The sequence below is a fragment of the Tasmannia lanceolata genome, unplaced genomic scaffold (genome assembly GCF_043159265.1).
Source record: "Tasmannia lanceolata isolate RefF3 unplaced genomic scaffold, GAP_Taslan_0.1 ptg000012l, whole genome shotgun sequence".
Classification (NCBI taxonomy): domain Eukaryota; kingdom Viridiplantae; phylum Streptophyta; class Magnoliopsida; order Canellales; family Winteraceae; genus Tasmannia; species Tasmannia lanceolata.
In genome coordinates this window covers 22,236,030-22,255,693 of record NW_027518689.1, presented here as the reverse complement: position 1 = coordinate 22,255,693, position 19,664 = coordinate 22,236,030, and the positions used below count along the sequence as shown (strand labels likewise).

Sequence of the window (19,664 nt, the reverse complement as noted above, 5' to 3'; positions counted from 1 at the left end):
CATATTTGGCTTCTACTCTTTTCCTCAGCAGCTTTATAACTTGGCTCACTGTCAGTTACAAACTGTACCACATTTTCCGGATTAACTTCTGCGACAATCTTATCAAAGATATTGAATAATTCATCTGCATTCTTCACTATGCCAGATGCATCGACGGATTTTAGGAATATGACTCATTTAGGGCAGTACACCAAAAAGTTGATTAGGGAACGTTGTTTGGTGTCTGTCCATCCATCGGTCATAATGCTACAGCCAGTGTATCTCCATGACATCTTAATCTCTTCCAAGTAGTTATTTACTTCATCCACTGTATTCTTCAAAATGGAACCCCTTAAAACATGATAAGCAGGTGCTTTATAACCCGAATCCACGGCATTCACAACATCAAACATAGGTTGTCAGAAAGGTGAATTGGCAACATTGAAAGGGAGATTGGCATCATAACAAAGTATGCCAACCGCCATGTCTGCCCTATCTACTGTTTCTTTGGTAGAAAAAGCACTTTTAATGCTTGGTTGGACTCCCGGGGTTGTTCGTGGTGCAAAGAAATTCCTGATCCCTCCCGTGATTCCCTTTTTCTTCCTTTTGTACCACTCGGTTCTTCAAGAACTTCCTTACCCTTTCGCCGAGGCAATGTCTGGTGCCAATGTCTTCTTCATCATCCTGCTCTTCTTCCTTTTCTTCTTCTGGTGTTCATAAAAAGCTCCAACCTCTGCTCTGGATACGCTCTTCCTAGCCCTTTCTTTTCTCTTTGAATCTAAGAGTTGCTTCATTCGGTATTTTACATCTTCAGATACTTTTTTGCATGCTGCTACCTCACCAGGAACACTCGCTAAATGTTCTTTCAAGCGGGTTATACCTCCACCCGATATGACTTTCCCACAAAATATGCAAGTTACTTTGTTTTTTTTGACCTGGAATCAATGTTCCGTAAGCCCATGCGAGGTCATTCGATCTAGCAGGTGCCGAGCCAATAGAGGATGCTCCTCCAGAAGGTCCTGAACCACTCATTTTGTAATGAAAGAAGAGTAGAAGAAGGGAAGAAATGAAACTGAAATTAAAGAAAGGAAATGGAAACAAAAGCTTTAACTTTCCTGAAACTAGAAGCCTTTAGAGGAGAATCAAAGCCCTTGAACTTGAACTTGAGTTGAAGAAAGTAGCCTTCACTTGAAGTATGAGTGGTGTTGTAGTTGTAAACCTTCCCTTTCACCCAAAATAGGGTTAGATTAAAGATTCTAATAGTTGAAGAAGACTTAGTAGAAGGGTGTAAGTGAGAGTTTAAAGAGAAGTAATGAAAGATGTATGTGAAGGTGGAGAAGAAGTTGGTGGGGAAATGGGTATTTATAGAGGTTTAATGGCTTGTATAAGTGAAAATGACGAAAATACCCTTTCCAACAGCTATAAAATGACTATAAACCATCACATTTTGGGTCTAAAACAGTAAAAAAGCAAAAATAGCCGTTACAGGGGCATTGTGGTAATTTCTGGCAAAAACAGTCAAAACTAGCCGTTATGGCCAATTCCAGACGAAATCTGAAATTTCGTCCATATCGGACGAAATTCCGGATTTCGGAAAATTTCGTTCGAAATGTTCAAAATTTACCGAAATTCCCACCGAAACGAAATTTTTGGAATTTTGTTCCATTTTCGGAATGAAACCGAAACATTTCGTCCATTTTGGACAAAATGAAACGAAATTTACTAGTAAGATTGTGGTTATATCTATTCTACCAGGTTTTGAGTCTTTGATTGGTGAGGATGGGGCAAATGGTGCCTTTGCTGAAGAAGAGGCCTAGGAATCATATGGGTGAGCACGGAGAGGCTTGAGAGTTGATTAAATAAATAAAGCGAGTCTTGGAGATGATAGTTATATTATTGCGCTTTGATTTTATTTCAGTTTGTTTTTCAGACAGTTTGATTAGGTATTTGAGATTTGAGTTTAATTTGGAATAAGGACAATGGTTGGTTTTAAATTTTATTTCCTGCTAAAAAAGTGTTGGATTTTACAGGTTTTTCTTTGCCCGTAACGACTCGTCTGTTTCGGGTCGTTACAGATATCAAGGATGGCTGACAGGGTCCCTGGATACTCGGTGGAGATTTCAACACAATCGGATTCCCTGAGAAGAAAAATCCGATGGGGCAAATAACAATCAGTATGCGAAACCTATCTAACTTCATTCTTGATGGCGAACTAATGGATCTCCCCTGGAAGGTGCCAAGTTCACTTGGTCCAATAATTAGGAGCGTCTGGTCCTTAGCAGATTGGATCGGGTCATTATATCAAAGGAATGGGACGTGGTATTCCAAAGCTTTTACTAGCGGGCGTTACCTAAACGTATATCTGACCATAACCCAATCATGCTGGAACTCACTGAAACTTCGGGAGGGCCACGACCATTCAAATTTGACATGGAACTGTGTGAACTGGCGGAGTTTAATTCTAAGATTGAGGAGTGGGGGAATCAAGCACATATTGAGGGTTGGAAAGGATTTGTCTTCAACTGTAAACTTAAGTTGCTCAAGACTAAGATTTGTGAATGGTCGAAGATGGAGAGAGAAAAAAGGGAACAATGGAAGATGGAAGTATTTGCGCAACTCAGCAATTTGGAGCTCAAGGAGGAAGATAATGCTCTGGGGCCGGAGGATCTACAAAATCGTATGAAATGGAAAATTGAATATGAAGAAATTATTCGGAGAGAGGAAATTAGCCGGCGGCAAAAATCTCGAGCCGCCTGGCTCAAAGAAGGCGACCAGAATACAAGATTTTTCCATAAGATGGCGAGTGCACGCCGCTGCATCAACACCATTACTGCATCATGGTACATGAACAGCTAATTGAAGATCAGTCTGTATTAGGCAGATTATTGTTGATTATTACTGGAAGTTATACGTAAGGAGCCACAACTGGAGACCAAGTTTCGAAGGTATACAATTTAAGCAGATCTCTGCATCTAAAATGGAGTGGCTTGAGCGATGTTTCTCCATGGAAGAAATTGAAGAGGTCCTATCATCCATGCAGAAAGACAAAGCACCCGGCCTTGACGGGTTTCCGATGGCGTTCTATAATCGCTTTTGGAAGATCATAGAAGGTGATGTACTGGCGTTCATGAATGAATTCCATCAAAGGGGCATTATCAATTCCGAAGCAAGCACAACCTTCATTACCCTAATACCCAAAAATGAGGGGGCGGTTGAACTTAAAGATTTTTGGCCTATCAGCCTAGTGCACAGTATGTACAAGTTACTGGCAAAGGTTTTGGCCCGAAGACTTAGCATTGTCATGAGTGATATCATTTCAAAATACCAGGGTGCTTTTGTGAAAGATCACCAAATTCTGGATGGTATTCTTATTGCTAATGACATCCTGGACACTATAAAAAGAGACGGCGGTCGCGGTGTCATTGTTCGTGTGGATTTAGAGAAAGCATACGATCATATTGACTGGAAGGTCCTTGACTACCTACTGGAGCGGATGGGTTTCAGTAATAAGTGGAGGAACTGGATAATAGCATGCTTATCCTCTGCCCAATTCACAATTCTTGTGAACGGATCGCCGGCTGGGTTTTTCGGTTGCTCAAGGGGCCTTAGACAGGGGGACCCACTATCTCCCTACTTGTTCATCATTGTCGCTGAAGTGTTGAGCTTGATTTTCTCTAAGGCTGAGCGAAAGGGATGCATCACGGGTCTTAAACCTTGCCGAAACTCCAATCCTATTTCACACCTTCAATTTGCAGATGATACGGTACTTGTTGAAGAGGGAATTTCCCAAATGACAACATTAAGCGTATTTTTAGATGGTTGGAAATTGTGATTGGATTAAAGATAAATTTTGCTAAAAGTGCGGTAGGAGGAATCAACCTTGAGCCACAGGATGTAGCTGCACACACAACTATTGTGGGGTGCTTGGAAATGAACCTACCCATCAAGTATCTTGGACTACCACTTGGCCATGGAATCCCAAAAGCTTCGCTTTGGGACCCGGTGGTCAAACGTATCGAAGGAAAACTGGCAACTCGGAAGAAGCAATTTCTATCGTTTGGGGGTCGAATTACTCTCATCAAAGCTGCATTATCAAATATGCCGGTATACTTTATGTCAATGTTCAGAATCCCGTTCAAAGTTGCAGCGCGGATTGAGAAAATCCAAAGGGATTTCTTATGGGAAGGCAGGGAGTGCGGGAAAAGAACAAAACATCTATTAAAATGGGCAAAGGTATGCAAAATCAGACTGTGCAACAAATCTCCTTTAGGAAAATGGCGCTGGCGATTCAGGAATGAGGAAGAGGCGCTTTGGCATCAGCTAATTGGTTATAAATACGGTAGAGGTTGGGGGGATTGGGAATGTCTCAATCCAGCTTCCCGTTAAGGGCTCATGCGCGTGGCAATCTATTTTCTTTGCACGGCTTTTATTTCAACCTCTTGTTCGATTCAAAGTTGTAAAGGGTGATGATGTCAGATTTTGAAAGGACTCTGGATCGATGAATGCACCCTCAAAGATAAGTATCCTGACTTATACCGCATCTCCACAAATCCGGAATCTACAATCTCTAAGTACCTGATCCTTGGAGAGGGTTTTAACAATAATGTCTGGGATATACGGCTTAGACGAAATCTTAAGGATGAAGAAATCACACAGTTGGGAGCACACCTCAGCACTCTCTCTTCATACTACTTATCGCCAAATGATGAGGACCAACGGGTTTGGATTCCGGATTCACATGGTGGCTTCTCTGTCCGCTCATTTTTTCAGTAAAATTAAAGAGGGATGTGGATCTGCATCCCGACGCGCTCGGGTTTGGCGCTTTCACCCCGCCCCGGATCAAGGGTTTTGTGTGGACGGTGGCTCATAGATGCATTAACACTTTGGATCATCTCAAGTGGCGCGGATTTCAACTTCAAACTGCTGTGTGATGTGCCAGAATGCCGAGGAATCACTAAATCACTTCTTCATACAGTGCCCTTTCTCTTATCGTTTATGGATGGGAATCCTAAAATCTTTTGGGATGTCTCCTAAAATCTTTTGGATGTCATGAGTACTTTCACCACTCGATCTCCAAGGCCATTCTTGATTGGGGTGGTGCTCTTCAGGGCTGCCTCGGACAATCAATGTGGTTGGCTATCCCGTATCCGGTCATATGGCACGTATGGTTGGAACACAATAATAGAATATTCAACAACAAGGAAGGTCTTGGATGCATATCCTTCTTGATATTAAATTATGCCTGATCTCATGGGCCGTGGGTAAAAGGGGACTACCTTATTCGGTGGGTTCGGCATTAAGCACTGGCAAACTGTTATTTCAGAAAAGAAGGCCTCCTCACATATCATGCCCCGATGGTCTCCACCACCCGACGGTTGGCTAAAGCTGAACTTCGATGGAAGTTCATTCGGCAATCCGGGAAGGGCCAGTCTCGGAGGTGTTATTCGCGATGCTATGGGACGCACCATTGACCATTCTGTCCTACTCCGGGTTGGCCGGGGTTTGTGATGAAAATGAAGCAGAGGCTAAGGCACTTCTTTTTGGACTAAGATGTTATGAAAAGCACAATTTGGGTCCCCTGATCGTTGAAGGGGACTCGGCTAATACTATTACTTGGGCTATGAACTTTAGTTGCGGGCCTTGGCGGCTCAATAATACTTTAGACGAAATTCAGGACTTGGTCCGTATACTTCACTCTCAGCTCACTCACATGAGAAGATCTGCGAATTCCACGGCTGATGGATTGGCGAAAGAGGGTGTTAAGATTGACATCACTCGTATCTTCACATCCGATTTGTTGGTGATTTCATATACGTCCTGCTTCTTTTTTAATTGGACTACCCTCTAGGGCTGCTCTCTTTTTTTTTTTGGGGAGGGTGGGGGGATTTGTTACCTTTCAAAAAAAATACTAGCTAAACCAACTATTAACATATCCCAATTGCATTAAAACTAAAAATCCCAGTATGACCAATGTATCCCTACAAAATTAAAGACAATTATACCCCTAAAACTAAAGGGAAACCTTAATGCATGTCTGATGGGCCCCACTTTCATAATTAGCCCATTTTTTAATATTAGGGAAAGATGGTCCTCATCAAAGGGTTTGAGTTGGAGTATGAATTGTTATGTGGTCCTTGTTTTACTCTTAGTTGCAGTCTTAATTTAGTTTCTGCTGAATTTTACCTGCGCTAGGAGTTTATTTATGGTAGGGAAGATGTTCATCTGTGGCAAGAGCAAAGTTTTAAATTTTGGTTTCGGTTTTGGTTGCGACAGAAATAGAAAGATTTCGGTTTCAATTGGAAATTTCGGTGGAAATCATGTAAACTCACAGAAACTTATGGAAACATATGCAAATGATAATTTTAGGACAACACTTTAGGCACAAATACACATTTAGAAACTATGGCATAAGCAAGACAACCATCCACACTGCTTTAATTACATCGAACACCGAGTGACATGCTCTTATCACGCATGTCTGATAGTCCAGTACATACCACATTTTACATGAAATTCTTATAAATATTTATACAAATGCATATACCACATTTTACAGGGAGTTGGTTGTCCCTTGTATATTTTTTCTGTATTGTTTTACCATCTCGGTCTTTTTAATGAAATCTTTTACCCTTCAAAGAAAATATACCACATTTTACATGTAATTTATCTAGATAAAATTAAGTAAGATATTTTGATATGCTATATAACTACTGCACTGATAATTTTAATTTTGGTATAAGTTTTGGTTTCAATATTGTTTCGGTGGGGTGTGGGGGTGGGGTGGGAGGGGATGGAAACAGAAACATTTCAGTCGTTGTGTCAGTTTCGATGGAAATTTAAAACCATGGCCAGGAGTAAATTTAGGAGGTTTTGATGTTTATATATAACAACCATTGCAGAGATTTCTACATGGTATTTTATGCTAGAATTGGTTTCTTGGAGCGTAGTTTGGAGATTTAAGTTTATGGAATTCAGTTTTATTCTCTTTCTTCCTTATTTCTTTTGATTTTCTTGAGCTTCATACTGTGATCCATCAGCCATTAGATAACGATGCATCTTTGCTTTTCATTGTGTGCTAGTACTTAAATGCTCTCTAAAGACAAACCATGATTCTGTCTAAAATATAACTTCTGGCTTACAATTAGATGCAAGCTTCTTCCTTTAGGGGTTGTTTGGATACGTGGATTTTAGAATCCAGGTTTTAGTTTGAAAGCGGTGTAAAATTCTGGATTTTACAATCCATTATCCTGGATTTTAAGTAAGAAATCAGGTTTTAGAAATCTCTCCCCCATCCCGAGATTTCTAAAACCTGGAAACACGAGATGATCTCCTACTCTCTCGCCGACTGAAAGAAGGGCGACAAATCAGAAAATACCGGACGGTCTCCTTCTCTCGTCTCCTATCTAGTATTTTGTGCAAATTCAAGATTTTAAAATCTGCATATCCAAACGGCCCCTTAGGCATGAATCATTTTGCAGTCTTTCTACAAAAATATATTGTACTAGTGTGTTTTGGACATCTAGTGTGTGGTAAGTATAGCCTTTTGTTATTGATTGGGTTAGCTTGTAAAGGAAGAGTTATTGGAGACTCATCAATATCTTTGGTTTTTGTTTAAGATTGTTGATTTGTGCTTTCTGTACTTGCTATCTAATTTCTAAAAACTTATCAAATAACTTCAGTGTGATTGATTACCTTGATGTTCTTCTTGCTTGACTGTGGTATATTGAATTTTTTATAGTGTGTTTTATGAGACATTTATTCGTTTTTTTTCCTTTATGGAGCAGGTCTCTGTACATGTGAAGAGTAAAACAGAGTGCTATGAATGCCAGCCCAAACCCACTCCAAAGACATATCCTGTCTGCACCATCACTAGTACTCCATCCAAGGTTTTGACTGTTGGAACAATAAAAGAAATGCTCATTTTCTTCCATTATTTTACTCGTCCATATTAGTGAGAACTGGTTTTATAAATGTTTGCTGTTGTATTATTGCTTTGGAACATTTTTACTGTACATGAAAACTTCTCACTTTCACGTCTTGCAAGCCATTATTATTTTTATCATGTTATTATATTCGTTCAAAGTTCATGAGGCGGTGATTTTACTATGGGTCCTTTTCAATTAACTCAACAAAATAAAAATAAAAATAGCATGATGATGTGGATAAATATATAATATAATAAAGTAACTCTAATATAAATATAATAAAGTGAGGGGGAGATCCTCTCAACTCATTATTTTCCCTCTAACTCTTTTCTCTCAACATGGTATTAGAGCCCTAGGGACCTCCATTGAAGTCCTTCTGTCTTCTTCTTCTCTGCGCCGCCGCCACCTGCCTCCATTCCCTAAACTCCGCGTCGCCGCTCTCCTTCTCTCGCCCCTCTCCCTCGCTCTTTGTCGCCACCCCCCTACACTCCGTACCCCCCTACGTCAACAGTAACCTTCCCCCCGTTTTTGTTAAATCAAAACCCTAACCCTAGACTTCACTCTCTCTTTATTCTAGGGCACTCATGCCCTAGATCCCTCCTTGGAATTTATCTACCTCTCGTATTGTGGGTCTACTTCTCTATTTCATGGATTTCGTCTGGGATTGTGCTTTTGATTTATGGACTTTGGTGCTCTTCTCCGTTTTCCCCATCTGTTGATTTCTGGTTCCTTTTATGTGCCTCGTCGTTGTCAAGGTTGTTATCTCCCTTGTTGTTTGACATTATGGATCCCGTAATTGAGAATCCATCGACAGGAGTGGTTCCTGTAGTCAGTACGGTACCTTCTTCTGCTTCTTCTTCTTCTTCTTTGCCTGCGATCTCAGTGGATGGTTCTTCCCACCGATGACTACTGTCAAGTTAGATGGGGCAAACTATATTACTTGGAAGCTCGCAGTATAGACATATCTTATTGCTCGTGGCAAGGCCCATATTATTCGTCGTGACCCACCTCCTAAAACTAATTCCACATATGATCGGTGGGAACATGAGGACACTCTAGTTCGTTCTCTACTTTGGCAGAGTATGGTTCCTCACATCCCTGGTCCTCTGATGCTTCTTCCTATCGCCAAACAGATATGGGATCAGATCACTCTTCTCTATTCTGGAGCAGCCAACATTATTCGTATCTGTTCCATGTACTCAGAGTGGATCTGTCTTCGACATGGTGATCTTTCACTTGCCACTCACTACATCCAGTTTGTAGCCTTCTGCCAGCAGCTTGATGTCTTCATGCCTGTCACCACCGATCTCAATGTTGCTGCTCACCAGAGGGATAAGATTCAGGTTGTTCAGTACTTGGAGAGTTTGGGTCTGGAATATACTCATCTCCGTCAGCATATTATTGGATCGGGCAATATTCCTTCCCTCACCGAGGTTTACTCCCGTGTACAACAATGCTCTTCTACTGATTCTTTCTCCCACGTCGCGGTTGATGGCTCGACGCTTTATGATAACAGTAGTCGTCCCAGTCATGGTGGTGCCTCCTTTGGCCGTGGTCGTAGCCGTGTTCATGTGGCATCTTTGAGGGGGTGAATTGCAACCGATTCATTGCTTTGTGTTGTGATGTTGAGGTTTTGTGGTGTTACAGTTCATTTGTGTTGTTGTGATTTCGTGTAGCTGCTCACCATGGCTACGCCCTCTACTGTTTCCAGCCCTTTTCCTACGACATGATTCGGGTCTGATCATAGAAAAGATTCTCCTCAAGTGAACTAGCCTATCCTCTCTCTGTAGAGGGACTTCCGCGGTGGTTGGAAGAGAGACACATTTGTTTGTGAATTCCACTTAAATCAAAATACTTAATAACACGGCGATACATTTATACAAAACTTCTACCCCGAGCACACGCAATGGAGCCGTAGACAGTCAAGTGAAATCCAATCCACGAAATAATTTGATCTATGGACAGCATCATTGTGGTAAAGGTCGTAATGCCAGAGGAATCATTACCGCAGGGCACAGAGGGGGAGCAATGGGATGTGTCTATTTATCTATCTCTTGACTCAAAATGGGAGCAGGTTTGAAAAAGGATCTTAGAGTGTCTAGGGTTGGGCCAGGAGGGTCTCTTAACGCCCTGGCATGCTCACTGTTTCCGGCCCTTTTCCTGTGACTCCCATGACTTCGATCAGACTTGACGGATCCAACTACTCTACATAGAGTCGGGCTGTTAAACTTCATCTCCGTGGCCCTGAGTTATTTAACTTCAGACCCACCATCACCTAAAGACTCCACCTATGACAAGTGGACCCAGGAGCATGGCAGTCTTCAGTCCTTGTTATGTCAGAGCATGGAGCCCAAAATTGTTGGTCATATGTTGTTTCTGGAGTCCTCGAGAGCTGCCTGGTTACATGCAGAGACATTCTACTGAGGAACCAACAATCTTACGAAGATTTGTGATGTTTATTGAAACCTTCTCAAATCGAAGCTAGGCGAGGTATCTCTTTCTGAGTATTACTCTGAGTTTGTCGGCTTGTGTGAGCAACTAGACTCTTACTTGCCGCCCCCTACAGTCCCTGCTGTGCTAGCCAAACAAAAAGAAGAAGTATGTGTTGTTCAGCTTTTGGATGGTCTAGGAAGAGAGTTTCTTCCTATTCAACAACTGATAGTGGTTCAGGGTAGTTTACCATCTCTTGATGTGCTTTTCTTTCGTTTTCAGCGAGCTCTTCTGGTTGATGTTCCTGATGATTCTGTTGGTAAGTGATCTACTTTAGCTGTTCATTCTGGTTATGGTCTCGGTACCCGTGGTGGTCGTGGCAGTGGTCGCCGTGGATCTGGTAGAGGTTTTGGACGTGATTCAGGGGGAGGCTGTGGTACTAGAGGCCGTGGATCCTGTTATTGTACACACTGTGGCATGGAATGTCACACTGTCGACTATTGCTATGACTTGCATCCAAAGTTACGACCCCCACGGGTTGCACATCACGTTTCTGGGACTCCCACAGCGAGTTCGACGGTTGTCTCTTCCACGCTTAGTTGTTTTGATTCACCGGTTGTTTCTCGTACAAGAGAAAGGAAAACAACCCATTACCACACTTTTGACGGAAGGTAGCAACCCATCTTGTTCTCTTAGTCACACCAATTCATGGCTCATTGACTCTGGAGCCTCCCACCACATGACGGGTAACAATAGACTTCTTAGTCCCTTTAAGCCCACTTCCACTTCTACATTAGTTACTTTGGCTAATGGCGCTCTATGCCTTATCTCTAATGTAGGGGACACATCTCTTGGTTTTAATTTATCTATCTCATCTGTTTTATGTGTTCCTAGTTTTCTTTGTAATCTTCTTTATGTTAGCCAACTTACTCGTCGTTTTAACTGTTCGGTGACCTTCTTTCCCTCTTATTGTTCTTTTCAGGATCTTGCGACTAGGAGGAAGATTGGAACGGGCCATGAGGTGGATGAACTCTACTACTTTGACAGTGATACTCCACCCACTGCGTAGCACACTTCAGTTGATTCGTTCCCCACACTGCCATCTTGGTCACCCTCCAGCAGATCGTCTGCAACATTCTTCAGTTGTGTCTAGTCCTGTTAGTCAATTTCATTGTGAGTCTTGTCACTATGGAAAACACCATCGTGTTTCCTTTCCTTCATGTTCTATTAGTCCGTGTTTCGAGTCTGTTTAAGCTAGTGCATTTTGATATTTGGGGTCCATGTAGAACTCCATCTTTATTTGCATATCGATATTTTATTGTATTTGTGGACGATTATTGAAGAATGTCCTGGTAATATGTAATAAAAGATTCATAAGTTTTTTCTGTGTTCAGTTCCTTCTATGTTGAGATTATTAACCAGTACTCATGTTCTCTTACATGCTTGCGTACTGACAATGCATGTGAATACTTCTCTGTTTCAAATGGGTTTCAGGAATTTCTGTCTTGCCATGCCATTATTCATCAGTCGTCTTGTACTCATACCTCTCAGGAATGTTGCTGAGAGGAAACTTAGGTATCTTGTAGACATTGCTAGGACTCTCCTTTATCAGATGTGTGTCCCAAGTCATATTGGGCTGATGTCGTTCTCACATCATGCTTCCTAGCCAATCGTCTTCCATCATTACTTCGCCAAAATCGTTCTCCATTTTCAGTTTTAAATCCATCTGGTAATCCCTTTCCTTTACTTACTCGAGTCTTTGGTTGTACATGCTTTGTTCATGATCTTACTCCTGAACTCGATAAGTTAGATCCATGTGTTATCAAATGCGTATTCTTGGGCTATTCTCGTACTCAGAAGGGCTATAGATGTTATAGTCCTCAACCTCGACGTATCTACGTGTCAGCCGGTGCTTCGTTTTTTGAGGATATCCCTTATTTTACTGAGTCTGTTTCTATACAAGTTCTTGCTTCTCAAGTTCTGCCATTATCCATTCCAGTCTCAAATTTGTTGCCTGTGGAACAACCCAAGCCATTGAAGGTTTATTCTCGTCGAGGTCAGCAGTCTTCACTGCCTTCATGTCCGGACGACACCTCATGCCCACCGGCTCCGTTGCAGTTCGCAGGACTCCCTACTGCTCCAGAGATAACAATTTCTCCTGATGAGGCCCCTATTTCATCTCGTACACGCTCTCGTTCTACGCATCATCCCATTTTTTATGTGGTCTCTTATGCTCATCTTTCACTCACTTATAGCTCCTTTTTATCATCAATTGTCCTTTGTTTATGTTCCACGTTTTGTTGTAGAGGTTATGGCCCATCCAGGTTGACGAGCAACAATGGAGGTAGAGATGGGTGCTATGAAGTCGAATCATACGTAGCACTTGGTCCCTCTTCCTCTAAGGGCACCTGTAGTAGGCTGCAAGTGGGTGTTCACAGTAAAATACAACCCAGATGGGGCAATAGAAAGATTAAAGGCTAGATTAGTTGCAAAGAGGTATACGCGGCATTGATTATATGGAAACTTTCTCCTGTCACAAAATTCCTTCAGTACGAGTTTTGATATCCCTTGCAGTGAACATATCATTGCCTCTTTATCAGCTTGATGTCAAGAATGCCTTCTTGCATGGTGATCTACAGGAAGAGGTATACATAGAGCAACCTCCTGAGTATGTTGCTCGGGGGGGAGATGAAGCATACTGTCTGCAAGCTACAGAAGCCAATATATGGTCTTAAGCAGTCCCCTCGTGCCTGGTTTAGAAGATTTAGTGAGGCAGTGATACGATTCGGCATGAAACATGTTCAGCTCTCAGGGCAAAGATGGTAGGATCTTGATTGTTTATATTGATGATATCAAAATTACAGGGAGTGACAGTGTATATATAAAGAAGCGAAGGACTTTCTTTAGAAGGAATTTTGCACCAAAGATCTTGGTCGTCTGAGATACTTTCTAGGGATAGAGGTAGACATTTATGTGGCAGGCTATCTTTATCACAAAGAAAGTACGCACTGGATATATTGGAGGAGACTGGTCTTCTAGGAGCAAAAACAACTGAGACTCCCATGGATCCAAATGTCAAGCTTTCACCTGATTAGGGGGAGTTACTAGTGGATCCAGGCAGATGGAGTTACTAGAGGATCCAGGCAGATACAGACGTTTAGTTGGGAGGTTGATTTACCTCACTGTCTCACGCTCGAATATCGCTTATGTAGTTGGCGTAGTCAGCCAGTATATGAGTGAACCACAGACATCTCATTGGTCGGCAATTATTCAAATAGTGAAATATTTGAAGAAAGCTCCTGGTAAAGGACTCCTCTCCAGAAAACAGAGCCACATGAGGAGGGATATTCAGATGCAAATTGGGCAGGATCTCCTGCAGACAGGAGGTCTACAAATGGTTATTATACTTTTATTGGAGGTAACCTAGTGTCTTGGAAAAGCAAGAAATGGGAAGTTGTACCAAGGTCAAGTGCAGAAGCTAAGTACAGAGCCATGACCTATACATGTTGCGAGTTGATCTGGTTGAGGTTATTTGTGTCAGAGATTGGGTTACCCTACTCGTCACCTGTGTCGCTCCACTGTGACAACAAGTCTACCATTCATATAGCCATGAATCCAGTCTTTCATGAGCGGACAAAACATATAGAGGTGGATTGTCACTTTATTCGTCATCGGATTCAAGAAGGGGAGATTTGCACTGTATTTACAAGATGAAATGATCAAATAGTGGACAAGTTGACAAAACCATTGAGCAAGGCTAGATTGAGCGATTTATGTAACAAGCTGGAAATGTATGATGTACATGCTCCAGCTTGAGGGGGAGTGTTGAGTATGGTTGTATATGTGCACGCCCCATTTTGGGGGTATTTATGTCTTTCTCTATGTATCACACGTATGTGTGTGTGTGTCTCTCTCTCTCTCTCTCTCTATATATATATATATATATATATATATATATATGTTGTGTGCGTGAGAGAAAAGTAATCTCTCTCATTCACACTTTCTCCAACATATCTTCTCTGCACTCTTCTCAACTCTCAATCCTTGAATATGTAGAGATAACAGTTCCAAAGGATCTTCCCTTTTTCTTTCCAAGGGACCAGGGACAAACCCACTAACAAATCAATGAACTTCTCAGGGAAGACCCAAGAGATCCCTCATTTTCTGAAGTATGTATTGGTACATATTCTCTCATTTTCTGAAGCTTCATCTTACATTTTCATCATTTGCATGTATTTCTATGAACTTCCTTGATTTTACTGAATTTCCATTGAAATCTATGACTGAAACCGACATGTTTTTATTTTAATGACAATTGAAAGGCATATCAAAACCAACATTCAAAACCTTGTGAGGGAGAAGGACAGATTCGAAAACAAATGCTAATTTTTATTCTCACAATTAATAAAACTTAATTGACAACTGGAAGAGAGAATCGTGCGAGAGAGTTGAGTGAGAGACAAGGGAGAGGGCCGAAACATGATCGCTGGATCTGGTCAGAGAGGTGGGAGGGAGGCAACTAGACCCTAAGTTTTGTTCGCATGATTGACGAAGCTTAATCAACGACTGGAAGAGAGAATCATGTCAGAGAGTTGAGTGAGAAAAAAGGAAGAGGTATGAAACACGATTGTCGGGTTCGGTTTGAGTGGAGGGAAGGGAGGCAACTTGGGTGGTGCGAGAGAGGGTGGGAGACAACTAGGCAGTGTGAGAGGGAGGGGTCTTTTTTTAGTGCCGGTTAACTGTGGCTTTTCCTTCCAATGAACGTGAAATAAGACTTGAGCTGGGTTTTCTCATTCACTGATTTCTACCCTGACATCATTGGCAATGGATTTTGAATTCCCTGCAAACATGTATCCACATGAGGTAAGAGTTCAAAACCAATGATTTTAAAATCTTTGAAAGCAAAACTGACTCTCCCAAATACCCTCAAGCCATTAAATGGACCTATTTATTTTTTCTCTTACTATTGTGGTCCAACTAATCTTTGGCCAGCTTCTTGGAGGGCCATCTTATATATTTCTGAATTTCACCATGAGGAATAGATTGCCACAACCTTCTGATCCATCATTGTTGTTTCCTAGGCTTTTCGTTTTGATATATGCTACATCTAGTTTCTTTCCATTGGTTCTATTTTTAATCTTGAGGGGATTTTAGGGAGACTACCTTACTTCCACTCATTTATTTTCATTGCATTTATATTATCGTGCTGATGAGCTTCTGTTACTCATTGTCCAAGCTTTTAAATTGTTAAGTATTTTTCTTGAAATGTAAGTCGTATGTTCTTTGTTTCTTATTCATCTTTTCTTTTTATTAGAGAAACTTCACCAGACTCACCACCTATAATGTCATCTATTCTCTGTATTCTCTCTTCGTATATTGTTGTTATAAAAGAAAAGTCCTAATCTTCTTTCAAGTAATTTCTTTTTTATGTGATTGGTTTCCACGAATTTTTTTCATTTTCATGATGCTACCTAATATTTCATGTTCTGAAAATTTGCAGTTCGTTCACTGTATTGTCTGGGCCAAGGACCTACTCTTTGCAAAGTTATTTGGAGACAAAAACCAGGACAATGATCTAAATGTACGATCCAATGATTCTGCCACCTCATCAAAACATCCACAAGATGTTTTTGAGCGAAGAACGGATGAAGATCCTGAGCAGTATGGCCGAAGAATATACGATCATGTCTTCGGACATAACATTGAAATGGCTTTAGCTAATGAAGAGACATGGCGGAACAGAATTCGACCAAACCCAATATTTATTAGAGATGTCCTGCCTGGAAAACTCGCCAATCAGAATGGAAATTTGGATAAGAACTCTGTTATTGAAAACTCAACAGTTTCTGCAATGTTTTCTCTGGGTTTGAAGAATTCACAGGATGTTTGGAGCCTTCTCGAAAATACAAGAATCTTTCTGGAGGCTTTGAAACTATTTCTTGAGAAAAGAGAAAAGGTCTGGCTTAGCCACAAGTTGATATTTATTTAATAGTGGTCTACTTTTTATTTCCCATGTGCACATAGGGTTGCCTTGTTTAATTTGTTTTCAGGATGTGGGGAGCTTGACTTTTGATAAAGATGACCAGTTAGCTGTAGAATTCGTTACTGCTGCGGCAAATATCAGGGCAGCTTGTTTTGGCATTCCTATACATAGCCTTTTTGAAGCTAAAGGCATTGCTGGTAATATTGTGCATGCTGTTGCAACAACAAATGCTATTATTGCTGGTTTGATTGTTATCGAAGCAATCAAAGTGCTCCGGAGTGATGCTTGCAACTATAGGTGCATGCTAAATAACCCTTTTCTACTATTTTCTGTAGTGGTATGCTAAACTCAGGGGCGCCCTTGCATAAATGAGATGAAAGGGCGCCCCCATTGGTTGCAAGTCACCAAAGTGCATTTAATGCCTTTTACTTTTACACTTTTCGTGCTATCATAAATGCACTTTGGTGACTTGCAACCAATGGGGGCGCCCTTTCATCTCATTTATTCAAGGGTGCCCTTGAGTTTAGCATTCCTCTTTTCGGTATTATATGCCCAGTTTGCTTTTGACAATTGTGGTTATTTATGTTCTCATTAATAAAATTGAGGGAAATCTATTGAATTTTATCCATGCCGTAGTTTATGATAAGTAGTTGAATTAATGTGGCTGTCTTCAAGGGTTCCTTCAGTTTTTTTTTTTTTTTTTTTTGCCGAAGTGACTACGTGTAATTTTTATTACATCTAGTCAGACTTAATCATTGTCCTGCTTGAAATAAGCTAGATATGAAATTGCTATGCTTGCAACTTCTTTCCTGTTTTCCTTTTTACTTTATGTATTAGAGATATATCTTTACTTTATGTATTAGAGATATATCTTTACTGTATTCTATGCTAGCAAGGCCATCTAGTGCTACTAGCTGGATTTCACCTCCTCTTGATTTATAATATTTCAAATGAAAATCGGAGTAGGCTGGAGTAGCCCATCCATTGGCATCATCTTATTTTTTGCAGAAATTGAAGGCAGCGAGAAAATCAATTTGTAGAGATTTGAAGTCAATCCAAAAGACTTGATCGTTGCAATTGGAGTGTTTGATGTCTTGTGAATTCGTCGACTATTGTGAGGCATATTTTTATTTTTGGTTTGTATAAAACCGAGAAATATCTTCTCAAATAGGATCAAACATGATGTGCAAAAAATGTCATGAAGAGATTGCATAAAGCAAGAACATAGAATTTACATGGTCTGGCAGTGTGCCTACGTCCACCGGAGAAGAGTTTCACTATTTCAGTTTTGGGTTGCAAAACTCTCCTCGGCCAAGAAATCACAAAGAAAACCTGACAAACCGTAAGCCTAATATGTGGCTTATATATCAATGCTGCAATATTAAGAAAATTACCGAAATACCCTTTAGTTAAAGAAAGGGCGGCCCAATGCACGAGGCTCCTGCCATTGCGGGGTCTGGAGAGGGCTAGATGCACGCAGCCTTACCTCTGCTTTGCAGAGAGGCTGTTTCCGTGACTCGAACCCGTGAGTCCGTGATCATTTGGTCACAATGGAGCAACCTTACCATTGCGCCAAGGCTCGCCCTCTACCGAAATACCCTTTAGTGCGAAAAAAAAAATTAAATTTTCCTTCTGGGGCTCTGCCCCGGAAACCTACGTGTGTGTTGCGCACATTAGTCTGTCAGGGTCCTATATAATGTCAGAATACAAGACATTTGGACAATAGTCTCTACGTTGCCTTGAATTCTACAAACACCTGAAGATCAACTTTGTTGTGTACACTTTGGAACACAGCTCCGCAACTGGAGCACATGAGGTGTGCCTAACCCACTCCATTGGGTGTCTTGCTAATCATAAACAACTGTTGATATTGGCCAAGTCCAAGCAATGCTTGAACTTGGTTTCTGTAACTGACTTTGTCAACAACATTGTTATCTCTATATATTTTCTGTAAGTTGATACTTCCATTTGCCACTCATTCTCTTATCTTACGATGTCTGACATCTAATATGTTTCGTCCTGGCATTATATACTTGATTCTTTTTTCTTTTTTTTTGAAATTGTATATGCTCGGTTCTTCCCAAATATATGGCACTTTGACTATCATGGTGTAACAAGACTTCTCCTTGCTTCAGCCCTATATCAGGAACCAATCCAGCTACCCAAGTAGCCTCTTTGGCAGCCTCATCTGCCTTCATGTACTCCACCTTTGCCGTAGACAAGGCAATCGTAGGCTGAAGAGAAGCCTCTCATGAAATGCCTCATCTGCTAGTGTGAACATAGAGCTTGTACTGGATCTCTTCTCGTCCAAGTCTCTTGCATAGTGTGAATCTGCATATCCTATCAGCCGATCTTCAATTTTGCACATGCCATACACCGAGCCAAAGTTTGTAGTGCCCATAAGTATCTGAGAATCGACTTCACTACATTTGTACAGACCATTGCATACATTAAACAACCAATTGCACTAGCACAAGGGATGTTAGATATGCGTGCCCGCTCCTCATCAGTAGATGCGCATAAGTACTTACCCAATTTGAAGTGGCCCACTAACGGAGTGCTAACTACTTTTGCATTTTCCATGTTGAACCTCTATAGCACCTGTTCAATGTACATAGCCTGCGAAAGCGAAAGTACTCCATCTTTTCTTGTCCCATCTAATTTCTATCTCAAGGATCTGAGCAGCACCTAGACCCTTCATGTCAATTTCTGGCTTAACATAGATTTTAGTTTATCGACTTACTTCCTTGTGTTAGTAGCAACTAGCATATCATCAGCATATAGTAGTAAATATATGTATGAATTATCATCCATAGAACGATAATAAACACAACAATCAAAGCTACTACATGTGTACCCATTCCTCATCATAAATGAATCGAACCACAGATACCATTGCCTAGGTGATTGCTTCAAGCCATAGAGAGATCAATTCAGTGGACGCATGATCAATCCCTCTGGCTGCTCCATGTAAATTTGTTCCTCCAAGTTGCCATGAAGGAATGCCGTTTTAAGTTTTAACATCCATCTAGTCTAGCTCTAGATTACGCCCTGTGACTTGATTCAACAATACCCGAATTGAGGTGTGTTTTACCACATATGAAAATTTCTCATTCTAATTAATGCTCAGAAATGCCCTCTTTCTGGGCATACCCCTTTGCGGTTAGACAAGCCTTGTACCTTTCTCCAATTGTATCAACTCAACTCAACTCAACTAATCCTTTGTCCTAAACTAGTTGGGGTCGTCTAATGAATCTCAACTCAACAAAACAAAGCCTTTTTCCCAAACTAGTTGGGGTCGGCTAAATGAATCCTTTAGAAAAATTTCATGAAGAAGGTGAAACGAA

General features: G+C 41.1%; 1 protein-coding gene across 4 annotated transcripts in view; it reads left to right on the top strand.

The window, feature by feature from the left end:
* The window catches only part of LOC143887718 (SUMO-activating enzyme subunit 2-like), a 67,620-nt gene that overhangs the window by 16,731 nt on the left and 31,225 nt on the right, over positions 1–19,664 (top strand). For 3 of the 4 annotated variants that reach the window (XM_077391876.1, XM_077391873.1, XM_077391875.1), the window contains exons 5-7: positions 7,764–7,865; positions 15,835–16,290; positions 16,385–16,614. In XM_077391876.1, coding sequence (XP_077247991.1) covers positions 7,764–7,865; positions 15,835–16,290; positions 16,385–16,614 — 788 coding nt within the window. Of the gene's footprint in view, positions 1–3,310; positions 5,780–7,763; positions 7,866–15,834; positions 16,291–16,384; positions 16,615–19,664 lie in introns of those variants that run through there. The other variant, XM_077391874.1, reaches the window with a different exon arrangement.